Genomic DNA, 16,245 nt, shown 5'->3' on the forward strand with positions numbered 1-16,245 from the left:
TCCCACCCTCTAAGAGCAGAAAAGAACTTTATTCAAGGAGCGATTGGTTCAATGATTATCTTAATCGCGTCCCGAGCTTGCTCTGTGGATAGGTTCCTGAAGGAATAAGATCCACACTGCAGACAAGCAAGTAAGGGTCACAGCATCTCTGTCCCCCCAAGGAGTTAACCAGCTAGAAATGTAAGGAAGAGGGTGGGGATGGGGAGAATGAGCCCGAGGCAGCTATGGACCCGATCTCTGCAGAGGGTAGAAAACTAAATGACCAGAGCCCAGCCTGAGAGCACTTCCCCTTGGGAGGCTCCACAGAAGAGAGGTGACACTTAGCCACGGGTTTCCACTGAGGCTCCCAAATCCGGGGTGGGGGATGGAAACGCGTGGGGTTGGGGGCGGGGGCACCAAGAGCTTCGGTCGCCAGCTCTTTGCAGAGCACAGCCTTCTGCAAAGCTCCACCCGGAAGGAAAAATAGCACCGTGGCGTCCCGGGAATATGCAAGGTGGGTCGCCTGGAATTGTCAGAAAGGAGGGTGGTGTAGGAGGGAGGCAGCGGATGACCAAACTCTAGGCATGCAGAGCCCTATAAAGAGTGTATAATCATAGCTGTTGGCTTCGGCGAGTAAAAGAACAGCGCACAGATCCCGGTGTCCACTCCCCAGGATAGCTTTTTTTTTTTCCTGGGATAGGCGACCAGGGCATCCTCCAGCAGTGAGAGGATAGTCTGGCCAAGTGAGCCACCTGCGGTAGGGTCACCATTGTAACTCCCAGGCATTGTGCCAGAAGACCGGGGTGACCTGCGATGTGGGTTTTTCCCAAGAAGAGGCGCAGCTGCACCAGACACCCCAGGGAACTAGCGACCGTGCAACTTTTCCAGGTGCACAGAAATGCCCCTTCATCCTATACCAGTCATCCAGTGTGTGTGTGTGGGGGGGTACTACTTAGCACTCCTGGGAGGGAAGAGAGCACCTGGAAGGGAAGGGTATCCCAGTGTGCGGAGACCCCCAGCTTAGCACTTCGATCTCTGAGTTCTCACAGGACAGGTCCTGGCCTGGCAGCACCTGCTGCGCCCTAGTCACCCCTGTATTCCTAACCCCTGAAAAGGACTACTACCGAGCCCTGCAGGAGCTCTTTTCCAAGGAACTGGAGGAGGTAGGCTAAAAGGGTGGTAGAAGGGGGTGGGAACAGCAGAGAGACAGTCCCAGCCTTCCCCGCCCTCCACCCCCACCACAACTCAGCAGCCGTCACGTGGTACCCAGAGTGGGAGGGGTGGGGGTAGAAGAGGCGAGACTTTTTGGGTGCTCCGGATCGCCAGTAGTTCTTCAAGCCTCAGCAGCCAACTCCTCCAGAGGCGCTGCACTCCGCCCCGGGGAGAGGGAACCTGAGGTGCCAGGGACCAGTCGCTGGGAGCCCGGGGCGCGGGCGATGCGGGCGCCGCGGGCGACACCTGCGGCTCCTCTCGGTGGCAGCCGTCGCCTGGGCAGCAGCAGCAGTAGCAGCAGCGCGAACCTCGGCAGCTACAGTCGCTGCGGCCCGGACAGCCTCCGCTGCTGTCGCCTCTGCCGCGGTCGCGGTCTCTGATGCTCCTGCCCGCTCCCGGCCCTGCCGATCCGGGAGGATGTGGGTTCTCGGCATCGCAGCAACTTTTTGCGGATTGTTCTGGCTTCCAGGTAAGAAGATGGAGAGGCCAGCAGCCTGGCCAGACACGCGCTCATGCCTTCTCGCCGCCTGTCCCTGCTCGAACCCCCAGGGCGCCCAGCAGGGGTCCGCGCTGCTGCGCTGGGGCTACCCAGCGGGAGTTTGGTGCTGGAAACTGAGACCCAGAGGCGCCAGACTGGGACTCTCTCCAAGTCCCGCGCTGCAGGAGAGCGGCAGATTGGCGCGACTCTCAGCTGCAGCTGCTTGGGGTGCACAGTCGGGGATGCAGAGCTGGGAGTGGGGAGGGTCTTTGAGCCCGGCGAGCGGGGAAACCGGGCGACAAACCTCCAACCATCTCAAGTTACCAAGTGTTTGTGACCACCCAAGGGAGCGGCAACGCGTACAGGTGAGCGACACACCGGACAACCTGAGGCTGGGGGCGGGGGACGGCTATCCCAGTTTGAGTTATCTGTGCCTGGCTTACGATCTGTGGGGTGCTAAGAAGGGAACACACTGTGAGCGCTGGGCATGGAGTCCAAAGAGAAGCTCCCAGATCCGAGGAGAGCAATCGGGAAGATATGGTAAGGCTAGACCTAGTCCCTGATCATGGACTCTAAGCGATCAGAGTTTTTTTTTTTTTTTCCCCCAACAGGCACGTTTTTTTTTTTAGGGGGGCGAGGGTGGAGAGGTCAAGTCTAAAACAGCTGTAGTGTAGCGGTCCCGGGGAGGGCGCACGCACACACACATACATACATCGCACACACGCCACATACTCTTCCACCCTCAGCAGCTGCCCCACTCTGGTCACAGGAAGAGACTCTGAATTGAAAGACTAAGAGGGCTCAGGGACACTTGGTATCCAGTGCCTCCTTTCCAGGTTTCAGGGTGGTCGCTAGGCAGCCTCAGAGCCCCAGCCTATGAGTGCTGACTTCTAAGATTAAATAAATAAGCCCGAAAAGGCGTCAGCGAATGCAATTATGAATGGTGCCAAAATAGTAATTAACCAATTTGTAACCAATTAGCAATTAGGCTCAGACTGGAGATGAAGTTTGTACTCGGCTACTTTGATCTAGGGTTTGAACTCTCACCCTTCCCTTGGCAGCAACTTGCAGAAAGGCTTGAGGGGGTGTTACAGAAGCTGTTTGTGTCTAGAGACGGAATTTAGGGTCTCTGACAGGGCTTTATCATGCTAAACCCTGGGAAACCTGTGCCGCCGCCCCCTGCTGGCTTCAGGCACTGCCTGCCCTGCTGAAGATCAGGATGCAGAAGCCAAAAGCCCTTGTTGTCTGGGGCAGTATACGGTGATACTGGCCAGCCAGGGTGTGCTGTCTGCAAGCCAGATCTTAACTAGTGCTTCTGGACCCCACTTCATCTGTCCCACAGGGTTGGCGCTGCAAATTCAGTGCTACCAGTGTGAAGAATTCCAGCTGAACAACGACTGCTCGTCCCCTGAGTTCATCGTAAATTGCACCGTGAATGTTCAAGACATGTGTCAGAAAGAAGTGATGGAGCAAAGTGCTGGTAAGCTGGACCGCTCTTCCCACTCCAAGCGCCATCTAGGACTGGGGATGGAGGGTGTTAAATTACAGGAAAAGACATTGACTGAGTTAACATATATGTGTGCATGAGCTTGTGCACACACACACACACACACACCACAGACATCACACATACACACACTGATTAGCACAGATTTACTTTATACAGTTTGGTTCTAAAAAAAAAAAAAAAAAAAAAAAACCGAAGAGTTGGAAGTTACTTTAACCTCATTAGAGTTAATTACCAAGGCTTCTCCCCAAGGGACTCCAGAGGGGAAGTCATTGTAAATCAGTAGTGCTCTCTCTCTCTCTCTCTCTCTCTCTCTCTCTCTCTCTCTCTCTCTCTCTCCTTTCTACTTCCTGGGCTAAAAAGCTGATCAGGATGGTAAAAAACAAAATACATTGAGAACTGGTTCCAGCTCCAGCAGCTAGATAGTAGCCTGTGAGCGATGTCAGCCTGAAATATGAAGCTACTCGAAGTTCCCAGAGGTCAGAACTTGAAAAATGTGTTTTGTCATAGCGGCACACCATATTTCTTTGAAGAACACTATAGGATCTTTATTTAATTTTAGAACCAATGCATCAAATTCCAGGCACAAATTGCCAAGATCTTCCCCAGGAAGGATTACACACCCCCACTCCCACCCCCAGTATCTTAGCTATTGGCTATCAGAGCAAATTTTCTGGATATTGTGCAGCTGAAGAAGGGAGTTAGATGGAACAGACATCACTCTAGCTAATACGTCTTTTGAGAGGTGGAATCAGACCCACCCCAGAGCTAGAATTAAAAGCTCACCCCAAGATGGAACCAGAATGTTAAAAAAATAAATGAAGCTATCGCTTTGATTTCAAGGTCAAAAAGAGACTTCTCCATTTAAAGACAGTTGAAAAGGAGGGAAATGCCATCTTGGGATGGGTTCCATTGAGTGAGCCTTGTTTCTTTTTAGTCCAACAAGGTGCCCACAGGGCTCCATGAAGTGATTAGAATAATTGATTCACCTAACCCTCTGGCAAAACAATGCTCAGATGTTAGCACTGAAGACAGCACCTTGACACAGCAGTTTCCTCGTGGGTAGGGTTTGAAGGTATCTTATTAATGTCTTAGTTCCTTGGAGAGCTGATTTACCAACTCTCCATAAGACTGGGCTGTGGTATGGGGGTGTTATTTTTTCTCATGTCTATGTATGTGTGGTAATCATATATATGTGCATTCACATTCACGTTTGTTGGTACATAAGTATATGTAGGTGTACATCCACACTTTTTTTGGTATGCTATGTGTATGTGGTGTTCATGCCTATGCAGATACTTCTCCGCGTGAGTGGCAACAAGAGGTTGATATCCATGTCTTCCTTGATCATGCTTCATTTTATATATTGAGGCAGAATCTTTTACTTGAACCCAGAACTCACCAATTCTAACTAGACCGCTAATTCTCTGGCTGCTAGAGCTGGGGTTTCAAGCAGGCATCTCATTTGCCCGGCTGACCTTTATTTACAAGTGCGCTTGGGATCCCAACTCTAGTTCTCACACTTGAGTGGCAAGCACTTCATCCGCTGAGCCACCTCCCTGAACCCTTTGTGTATGGCTTTATAGGCTGTTATTTGTAGAACATTATTGGCTCCAGTGTGGGCCCTTTGTACCAAGATTGCTCTTGTGAGAGAAGTCCAAGATACACTTGCTCTCAAGAATTATGTATTCTCTCCCCAAACCAGTGAGCATGATTTTAGAATCTGGTATTCCTGCTATTAAAAACAGTACAACAACACAAAAATTAATGATGATTCTACAGCTAAGATGGATGCGAATTATTTTTTATGAGTGATATTCTTTGCACTGTATTTTACCTGAGTCTAATGTTTGTTGCTTTTCACGTATTTGCAGCCCCCTTCCATGAAATAGGTTTGAGGCAGACATGATGGGAGGAGGTAATAGCAGGCCTTAAGAACTCCCTCAGGATCCTCAAGGCCACTGCTTACCAGGGCTTGTGCTTCACGCACCGGAATGTGATTGAGAAAAGCAGTTGTCACTCCGAAGCATTCTCAGAAGGGGCCTTCTATATATACCCCCCAGATGGCAACCACACACTCCCTTTTTAGGTGCTATTCTTCATCTTGCTTCATCCTCTCCTGAAGACCATACTATAGAAAAGTAGAATGCACCTCATAACTTCTGTATTGCCCACAGAAAGTTTCCAGTTGGTCCTAAAGGAAGTCCCTGGGTTAGGCCGGTTGTTTTCGAGTGACACAGTCAAGTTGCTTCTTGTCTCCAAACAAGATGTCAGTGACCACAGGGTAAGGGACATAGGCCACAGGTCTCAGTGTGAAGAAAAATGAAGTTCAAGGCATGTATGTGTATTTCTCAGCATGTGTGTGGCATATACATGTGTTCTATGTGTATATACACAACACATGTACCTATACAAGAGTGCACACACTTGTGAAAGGGTAAGTGGGAGCCAGGAGGACATCCATCTCTATCTTGTTCCACTTTTTCCCTTAGGACAAGGTCACTCACTGGAGAGCTAGTCTGGCAGCCATCAAGCCTCAGAGATCCTCTTGCCTCGGTTCCCCATAGCACTGGGATTGTCAGCATAATATGGCCATAACTAGCTCTTTTTAGTTATTTATTTGTTGTGGGTGCTGGGATCTGAATTTGGGTCTGAATGCCTGTGTGGCAAGCACTCTTACTAAACTCAAGTGTTCACAGCTGCAGCCTCAATCTTGATGTCTGAAAAAAACAAGCGATTAATAATCCAATGGGGAAACCGGTTATGGGGAATATCTTAGTGTTTGCTCGTCTGCTTTCTGTTGCGGTAACAGCGTAGGCTGGCAAAAGTGACTCGAGGGGGGAGCTTATTTTTAACTGGTAGTTCACGGCACAGTCCAGTCAGCCACTGTCACAGCAGCAGGAGCTGGAGGGAACTGGCCATGCCATGCACACTCAAGAACAGAGCAACACTTGCCAGTGCTCTAGTGTTCACTATCCTCCTTTATTACACTCCAGGAACACAGTCAGGGATGCAGTCAGGGATGCTCACGACTAAGGTGACTCTGCCCATGAAACGATATTCCCCGCAGCCGTACCCAGAGGCCCTGTCTGCTGAATGATTTTAGATTCTGCCACGTTGATACTAACCATTGTAGGTTAGTATACTAGGTGTAAATGAATTCAAGGCATTTGATGGAAGCCTGACAAATGTGGTTGCTGTTTCCATTGGTAGTGCTTGTTTACTTTTTATTTATTTATTTATTTCCTCAACAGAAGGCAATATCTTCAGATTGATATCCTGAAGGCACTCCATATTAAATTTCATGTAATTGTTATAGACCAGTCACTTCGATTTTTTTGCCAACAAGGATGGAGAGCAACTTTGGTTGCTAAGTGATCGCAATATAATAAAATCGTGGCAGCGTGAGTTAACTTTCATTGCATGCACCGGGTATCTGGCTCAGCCCTTAGCACGAGCCTGTGGTGTCTCATGAAATGTGAGACTCTTCATAATGTGAGCTCGCTCTCTTCGTAATGACTGACTTCCTATGATTCAGCCAGCTCGCCTGAGATTCGATTGCTTAGTCAACTTCACACCCTTTACCCCAGAAAGCGAACAGCGCTTGTTAAGTGGTCCCATTAAGAATCAAAGTCTGAATTGGTGCTGAGACTCTTGGTGCACCAGAGCTGAAAAGGCCCAGGGTTTCTAACTTAAGAGCACATAGGGGTCTCCCTGGAGTCCTGTTGAACGTCACTTGACTGCCCCCTGAAGACGCTCCTTCTGTACCTCTGTGGTCTAAGCTCTTCTAGAGACCCTGGCATGCTCCACATTGAGCCACTGATCTAGACTACCTTTTCTATGTTATAAAGAAACAGAGGAAGAGCTTTACAAAGTTATATGTCTGGTCCTAGTCCACCAGGCCGCTGACACTATGTGGCTCTTGACATGAGCTTCCCTGGCTAAACGCATTTGCTACAATGTCACCTGCCAGCATCTGACAGAGGGAAATGTACCATTATGTACACCCAGGAAGATAGCTCGAGCAAGATCGTAAGGACTGAGATGATTGGCTTGTTTGTTTGTTTTATTGTTGTTTTTAAGACTGTTAATTTCATCTGGTGGGCCAAGCAGATAGACCGCAAAGTGAACACTGAAAGAATCAGAAAGTCAAGATGGAAGGGTTTCAAACTTTTGAGTATTGAGTGGTCTGGCATTTTTCAATAGCTATAGAAACGCCAAGGATTTAAACAGACTAAGAAACTTTAATGAACTAATGGACCCTGATACTAAGCAGTAAAGAAAGACAGTTTCCCTGCCTGCTCCAGCCCCCATCTGATACTAGGCGGTAAAGAAAGACAGTTTCCCTGCCTGCTCCAGCCCCCATTACCAGCAATATGATGGGACCAGGTCTTCAGTTGGGTCTTCTCTGGCTTTAGTCTGCAAACCCAGCTCTTAGAAATTATGAAGAACATAAATTTAATTTCCACCGAGGTATACTTAAAATTACACTTTGCCTGTTCTTTAGAGAGGTGCTCCTATTAGGAGCTGAGGCTATTTCTTGATGCTGTTTTGTTTCATATCTGGAATAGTAAAGTCTGGGCTGTGGGAAGAGGTTTCCTTGTCCTTCTTAATTGATGGTTAAATGTTCGTATGAATAATGACTCCTCCACCAGCTCTGCTCTTCATGGGCTGGTGTTTCTAAGCAGCGTCCTTGAGAATCACATTTATTTTGCTTATTTATCATTGCATTCCATAAAAATATTTCAAATATTGATTTTCATTTCAGAATAGGAGCCTCCCCCCAACCTTCCAGTATGAATTTTTAAACCAGGATATAAAGAATACAAATTTGCATTTGTTTGACAGTGCAATCTTGTAATTAGAGTTTTTCCTCTTGACTAGATACCGTGAAAGGGGCATAATTTAATTTTTATAGACTAGCCAATTTCTGCCCTTCCTAAAATATAGCTCTGTCAGTAAGCAAAGTGTTACAGGTTCTCCTAAACCTTATTTAAAAGTTAAATGCAGTATATTGAGAGAAAGTTCATGGTCTGAATCGGTAACCTGATCGATCTCCTCACCCAGCTTTGCAATTCGCATTAATCTATTTGTCTGTTTTGCAATACAAGAGTTACTGATTTACATGCCATCTTGCATCTCCATTATGGCTGGAGAAGGAATGGCTGTTTTCCTTTTGGAGTAGTTAGTTGCTCATTAAGTTAGACAAGGATGGCTTCAGGCTTTGGCTCGGGTCATCTCATGTCTTATTTTCTCACGAGCTAAATGAGGGGATGCCAAAAGAGGGATGGATGTATAGACACCTGCTCCTGGTGAAGAGAAAACCAGTTTTCTCAAGTCTGACTGTACTTAATTTTACCAAGTTTTAAAGGTGAGTTCTCGTTTGTCCTTGTAGTTTTGTCGGCTCGTCAATTTCACACATCATAGTTCAGTTGTCTATGGATTCTCTTTTTTAAGGTATGCGCTGGAGGGAACTGGGGAGATGGCTCAGTGGGTAAGAACGCTCTCCCTTTAAGCATCAGAACTTGAGATCAGATCCCTACAGCCATGTAAAAATCAGGGCGTTGTGGTGCATGTCTTAAATTCCATCACTTGGGAGGCAGAGGCAGGTGGGTCTCTGAGTTGTGGACCAGCATGGTCTGTATAGTGAGTTCCGGGACAGCCAGGGCTATATAGTAAGTCCTTGTCTCAAAACAGAGAAACAAACAAAAACCTGATGAGGTCACAATGCATGTAGCACTAAAGAGTTTAGACAGATGCAGGAGCTCAATCACAAACCAGCTTCCCTGAAAATACGACATCCAGATTCAGTAAGAGACACTGTTGCTAGGAAATAAGGCAGAAAATTAAATAGAGGACACCCAAGGGCCTTTCCCGACTTCCATTCATATGCACACAAACACACAGAACCACATACATTCACACACGCATGCATATGCATGACTGCACCACACACACACACACACACACACACAATGATACATATGCACCCAAACACAACAGAATGACTTATGTGTGTGTACTTATACTTTTTATCATGTCCTGTGTTTCTTAGCTATACATAAGCTTTAATTCTTGGTTGTGTGCATGTGAATGCATGCGCCTATGCTCATATGTTTCTGTAGTACATGTATGTACGGCTTTTGTGTGAAGGCTAGAAAACAACCTTGGGTGTAGTTCCTTAGGCAGCTTCTAGTTTTTGTTTGAAATGGGGTCTCTCATTTGCCTGGTACTTCAATAAATAGGCTAGCCAAGCTGGCATTTAACCATCCGGGATCTGCTTGTTTCTACCTTACATCTTGTTATCACTGGGGTTTTGTGTGTGTGTGTGTGTGTGTGTGTGTGTGTGTGTGAGAGAGAGAGAGAGAGAGAGAGAGAGAGAGAGAGAGAGAGAGAGAGAGAGAGACTGTGCCACAGTGTTCCTGTGGAGATCCGAGCAATCAGTTCTCTCCTTTCAACATTTGGATCATCAGTAATCTAATTCAGGTAATAAGACTTGGCAGTAGCCCCTCTTCCGGCTGAGCCCTTCCTCACCCATCCCATCTTTTTCCGTCTTCCTCAGGGGTCCCTAGGGTCTTCTTTTAGAAAACCACTGGCAGTTCTCTTTTCTTACCCGTAACCTCAGTTTGAATCAGTCAGATGGATCATAGAGAATACAAATTAACTTGAGGGCAAAACATTTAAAATTTACCCTAGGAGCAGAGAGACAGCTCAGGTTTAAAGACACTTGCTCCCAAGCCTGGCTATCCGGATTTGGTCCCTGGAGCACATGTGGTGGAAGACCAAACTCTTAGTTCCTCCACTACAAGATAAGGAAATACAATAAAATATGTTTAATCACCATAGTTTAACATTAACCAAGGAAACTTATTTAATCATTAAAATAAATGTTAAATAAAATAAAAATGTTAAATAAAATGTTAAAATAAAAAATGACTCCGAGGCTAGGATGATGGCTCAGTTGGCAATGTTCCTGCCACAAAGGCATGAAGACCTGAGTTCAACTCTGAGATTCCATGATTAAAACAACCAACAAAACAAAACCAAAAATGGAACCATTTCTGGTAAGCATGGTGTCAGTTCTGATGTGGACACCCTGGGGCTCGCTGGACAGTCTAGTCTATACTTTGTAAGGCACCCAGGCCAGTGAGAGACCTTTTCTCGAGATATAAAGTAGACAACGTCTGAAGAATCACAGTTGGAGATGTTATATGGCTTTGTACACAAACACACACACACACACACACAAACACACAGGGGGGATTCCAATATCAAAACCAAAACAGATAGTCACACATGGATATTCACATATACTAATACCAGGCTTAGTAAAGTTAGGAACGATAAAGGAACAGATTCTGTGTTGTGAACATTGCCATCCTGCCTCTTTTCCTTCTGGGATGCTAAATAAAACACTTTCTCTTTGGGGAAAGACGTTTTGCCATTCAGTTTGATCACCGCGCTCTCCGATCCATCCATCTTGATAATGCAGTAGGTAGAGCTGGCTTCTGGGGAGGATTTGCGGGAGAATCTCACAGGCCTTTGGTCCCTTGGACTCTGCAGTAAGCGGAGCATTTGTTTATGTTAAGTTTCCAGCTGAACAGGCAGCCCGAGCTGACCTCCCATCGTAGCAGATGAAAGGCGCGAAGATTGATCCAGCTCTCCCCATCACGCTAGTTCCTCCCACTACAGTCGCATGAAAGCTTCCTTCATTGATGGTTTTCCTAATGAGTTTAAACAGAGAGCCTTCAAAGCTGGGCTTCTTTTCCCAAGAGGAGAGGAGATGAAGTATGAAAACAAAACACACCGCTTCCTTTGAAGTGTGAAAGGGATATTGGCTTCCCTTATGTATTCCCCCCCACAAGCCCAAATCTGCATCCTCCTGGATTGTGTATCCCTCCTTCGTTTCCTCGCTCCATTCTTTCCTTAATTAAAAGAGAAAAAAAAATGAAGGACTTAGGTTCTAATTCCCAAGCCGGGCAAAGGTTTCTTAGTCTAGTATGCAAGAGTGAACATTCCCTAACTCTTCTGTGCTTGTAGTTTTGCTTTTGTAGTTGGGATAAATGGCCCTGACCAAATGCGACTGAACTTGGAGAGGACTGGTTCACCCTGCTTAGAGTTTTAGGTCCTGACCCGTCACTGAAAGGACATCGAGGCAGAGACTCAGCTCAGCTGGTTACACCCATAGTCGCAAACAGACAGCAATGCTGCCTATAGGCTCACGGCTCCTGCTCAGCCCAGAGTGTGATGCCAAACACGATCCAGGGTAGCTTTTCCTGTCTCAGTCAAGACTGTCACCCACAGACAAACTGACTAACAAACTTCCTCGGTTGTGAGTCTCCTCCCGGGTGATTCTAAATTGTGGCACATTGACATTTAAATCTGACCAGTGTTTGCCTGATGAAAAGGACCTCGGTTCCATTAACGGAGAGAGTGTCACGCCCAAGACTTTTTACGCTTGAGAAGTGTGGGCAAGGAACAGAGCTTCCTCCCCTGAAAAAGGTAAAAACAGGCTGCCTGCATTCCTCAGCGAGACAGTGGGAGAAGGAAGCCTGTGTTAACAGAGCCATCATAACTGAGCAGGTCTTGAAAAATGGGCTGGGGATGGAGTTCAGCCGGCACAGTACTTTTTTGCACACACAAGGCTTTGGATTCCATCCTCAATACCACATAAAATCAGTGTGAGGGTGCATGTCTGTAGTTCCAGCTCTTAGGTGGTGGACGTAGGGAGATCAGAAGGCCAAAATCATCCTCAGCTACATAGAGAGTTGCAGGCCAGCCTCAGCTGTATTCAATTCTGTCTCAAAATTAAATGAATTAAGTAGAATCTAAAACGAGGCCGTGTCATGTGTCTGAGGCTCCCTGGCCTTGTTCAGGCACTATCCACGTCCCTGTCGAAAGAATGGCCCATGGGTCTTAGTTCAGCCTTCTTTTCCTGCTGAGGGTACTTGAATTGAATTAAGCGTTTAATTCCAGACAATGGTGTCCCAGTTATTAGCTTCCACGGCTCACAATGACAGGATATTGGGAAATCGTATACCCAAAGAGGTTAGGTAGGTAGCTTGCTTAAGTCTGTACTGAGTTGGGGAACAGAATTCTCTTCCTCCTTCCAGGGCATCCCAGTCACTCTGCTAACATTCTCTGGTTTGCTTTTTCCTTTCTTTTGTCCCCGTTGTTTTTATTTATTTGATTATTTGATTATGTTCATGTGTGCATGAATTTGAGTGTGTGTGTGTGTGGTGTGTGTGTGTGTATGTGTGTGTGGGGTGTGTGTGTATGTGTGTGTGTGGTGTGTGTGTGTGTGTGTGTGTGTGTGTGTGTACACCAGAGGTGTGGCACTGGGTGTCTTTCTCCCTTGCTCTCTATTCAAGACAGGATGTCCAACCATACATGGCGTTCACAGATTCTTCTAAGATGACTGGCCAGTGAGCTCTAGGGCTACTCCTGTGTCACATACTCAATGCTAGAATTACAGGTACCCAGTACTCTGCCTCTCTTTTACTGTGGGTGCTGGGGATCAGAAGTCAAATCCGCATGTTTGTGTGGCAAGCACTTTACACCTTGAGCTATCTCAAGAGGCTCCTTTTATAGTTTTAATAGCAACTGTAACCAATCCTGTTCTCTAACTGTATATTAGCTATGTGAGAGTTACCGCTCTCCTTCTCCCATTCTGGGGCTCGAACTCAAGCCATCAGACTCAGTGGCAAGTGCCCACCCCCCTTTCTCACCAACCTCTGAAGAACAAACTTATTAGTACATAATTCCCATACCATAAAGCTCACTGTTTTCAACTTTAGAGTTTGGGAGATTTTAGTAATTGGCAAGGTCTTATACCTATTCCCAGCCATCCAATTTCCCTCTCCTTCATCCCCTGGGTACCATTAATTCATCTCCTGTCATATGCAATTGTCTACTCTGGACATTATATGTAAGTGGAATTAAAGAGTCATGGCCTTTTGTGACCAGATGATTTTTGGTGACGGTGAATGTGTACTGTTTCTGTGGCTAATTCCTGATGGCACATTTTCCAATCTTACAAGTGTATGTATGTGGAGAGGCAGCTAGATGAGGAATCTAGAAACATCCAGAAAACAGTGTGGTAGAACATGGAGGGCATGGTAAGCTTTAAAACCCCACTGGCCAATAAAGCAGTTTGCTGAACTAAGGCAAAACTTGCACCAAACCTGTCCAGTGAGCTGTGGGAAGAGGAACTCCTACTCCTTAAGCATGGGCGCTCTGCTAATCACTGGGCTATCCAGCTATTAGATAGTCATCTGCTTTCTCTTGAGAAGATATTGAATTCCTTTAGGCTAAAACAAGAATCCTCAGGGACATGAGTGGGTGGTTATTGATTTCTGAAGCCCTTGTACGGGATAAGGTCTTATGACATCACCCTTAAGCCAGAACCCTCCAGAGTCAGAACTTTCCAAGACCAGGAGGACATTAGCCTGTCTGGCCCACCGCTTCTGTTGAACAGATGAGTGAGCTGTGACCTTGAGACGCTGCTCTTTGGCCTGGCTGGAACATCTTGACACATCGCTTTCCTCCCATGAGACGAATGGAGGGAAGAGCACATGAACAGAGAATCCTGGGGGCAAGATTTCAGCTGAGGCAACCAGACAAATGTGCCGCTTCCAGTCCCCAAGCCAAATCTGATTATAGCTTCCCAGGCCAGCCTGCTTACCCTTGAAGGGGAAAAAATGCCATTGCTACTCTGGACGATGAAACCTTGTTCTTTCCTGCCCTGTAGTTTCCACTGTAGCTGTGACTTTGTTTCAGATGAAATGGAGGAATTGCTGGTAAAAGATGATACAATCACTTCCCTTGCTAATCCCCAGGAAGCCACACCCATAACTAGAAGCCTCCAATCTGGGTTGAGCACTGGAGAGGTAAATTGGCAGGAGGCTTGGTTAGCATGAATAAAAATCTGGGTTCAAGCCCTGAACCAAGTAAACCTGCAAGGCGCGTTGGTGTAAGCCTGTAATCCCAGTTTCCAGGTAGCACAGGCTGAAGTTTCAGAAGTTCAAGGACATCCTTGACTGCTTAACAAATTTGAGACCAGCCTGGGAGATCTTTAAGAGATAGTTCCTAAAACAAGCAAGCAACAACAAAAATCTAGAATGAGTGAGCCTGGGGACAAGCCAAAGAAATCTGGTATGTGTCATTAATTCTTTCTAGATGAGGTAAACTCTGGGTTGCGATGACACTGTAATTCATAAGCCATTTTCCTGAGCCAGAGCTTCAGGCCATGCATGTTCTGTTATTAATAAATTGCTTCCAACCCTCTGGTTGCAGCCAACACTATAAAGCCAAGCAGGACCTGGACCAAATTTAGTGCTGAAGATAAGGTGAGGCCATTGAAAGTTTGTAATAAATTGCCTTCTTTGGAAAAAAAAAAAAAAAAAAAAAAGAGGATGTGTTAGAATCAAGTGGCGATGGCTCAAGCCATTGATTTCAGAAGGTTTATGACTTCACCAGCCCTGAGCCTGATCCCCATGTGAAAGTGATAAAGAGGTGTATTATTTTAAGGAAGTTGTGATGCTTGGTCCAATGCGTTTCATTTCTCACTGGACATGGACAATAGCTTTTTATGTTTTTCTATTTCTTGGACTTGTTCTCAACTGGAGACAGTGCCAGGGGCGGGTGGCGCCAGGCAAAGCTCTCAGCCGGCCATGGTGGGAGCATTCTGCGTGTGGGATGAATATGAATTCATGGAGCAGGCCAGGCTGCCCTCCACCGCGGCTCGTTCAGAGGGCATCGGTGGAAGAAGCAGGTGTGTGACGCTGGGCAGTGGCGTTTATGTGCTTTTATTGCTTGTGTAAGGCCGAGAGAAACACTTGGGTCTTAGGAAACAAGGAAAACGGTTCAGAGGTAGCGAGAAGACTAATTTGCCACTGGGAAGGACACAAACTGTGAGCGTGATGGTATCTCAGCTACAGAGCAATCAGGGAGTTGTCCAGAGTTTCGCGTCTCCAGAGGGGAAGGCAGTTAGTGGGCAGAGCTGCAGCCCAGACAGATGAATTGTCTACGTTTCTCTGAAAGGCATTCCGCTGATCACTTGCAATTGGAAAAGAAAGAAGAAGTCCAAAGCAGTCCTGTAGTGCAAGAGCGGGTTAAAGTGGAGATGTCAAAGGAACCCCACAAACTGGAGTCGGCACTGAAGGCTGCCAGGGATCTGTGTCACCTACACCCTTTCCAAAGCCTTCCTAGTAATCAATGTTGGTGATGGTGATGTCAAGCTCAGGACAGCAGAACCTTCTAATCAGTTTATCTTTGTTCGTTATTCACCAGCCTAGTACCAAATCCTGTCGGTATTTTAAGGAATATTTTCCTAATGAAGCTGAAAGACGGCCCTTCACGATTTCCTCTACACAGGTGCCTAAAAGAGTCTATTATAATCCCCCCTCCGTCCCCCTCTCTCCATGCTCTGTCCCTTCTCTTTTTCCTTCCTCGTGTCTCCTTTCTCTCATGTACATATTTTCTCCTTTCTTTTATCTCTCTCCCCTACCCTCCCTCCTTCCATCTCATCCCCCACACACACATATGCACATGCACAGATTTTTTTTTACATCAAATAGATACTCACAGAATTGAGTTTATTGAAGCAAACCAGTTGCATACGAAAATGATAGATATTGTGGAAGTGATGAAAGGTTTTTAGCATAAGAATACAGTTTGAAGACATATTGAATATATCCTTTTTGTTTTTGGTAAATTTGAAGCATTTGATTTATGCCTGCCTGGTTGTAAGAGTTGCTTTTTTTTTTTAAGGCATCCTTCCGAATGTTGCCCAGCCCCCAGGCCTTCTAATGTGGCATCCTGCTTTCAAGGCTGACTTGGCTTGCCTTAATAGGAATGCTCTTAAGAAACACACATACAGCATGCAGGTAACTTGGTAGTCAAGGTAGCTGGAGGCCCAAGCACCACTAGCTAATCACGTCCCCTGGAACTCGGCTACGCTGTGGTCATGGACTCCCTAGAGAAGAGAGAAAATCGCACCTATGGTTATAGCCCTCTCAACCTCTCCACCTTCACCCCCCCCCCCCCCCCCCCCCCCCCCCCCCCCCCC

General features: G+C 46.6%; 1 protein-coding gene across 2 annotated transcripts in view; it reads left to right on the forward strand.

Annotated features, from left to right (window-relative positions):
- The first annotated feature begins 1,322 nt into the window (after positions 1–1,322).
- The window catches only part of Lypd1 (LY6/PLAUR domain containing 1), a 44,608-nt gene continuing 29,685 nt past the window's right edge, over positions 1,323–16,245 (forward strand). The window contains exons 1-3 of one of the 2 annotated variants that reach the window (XM_050161468.1): positions 1,332–1,482; positions 1,631–1,660; positions 3,012–3,149. In XM_050161468.1, the coding sequence (XP_050017425.1) occupies positions 1,416–1,482; positions 1,631–1,660; positions 3,012–3,149 (235 nt within the window). In that variant the 5' untranslated portion in view covers positions 1,332–1,415. Of the gene's footprint in view, positions 1,661–3,011; positions 3,150–16,245 lie in introns of both variants that reach the window. The other variant, XM_050161467.1, reaches the window with a different exon arrangement.

Source organism: Alexandromys fortis, unplaced genomic scaffold, assembly GCF_014885135.2.
Source record: "Alexandromys fortis isolate MF-2015 unplaced genomic scaffold, M_Fortis_MF-2015_v1.1 scaffold_109, whole genome shotgun sequence".
In the NCBI taxonomy this organism is placed as follows: domain Eukaryota; kingdom Metazoa; phylum Chordata; class Mammalia; order Rodentia; family Cricetidae; genus Alexandromys; species Alexandromys fortis.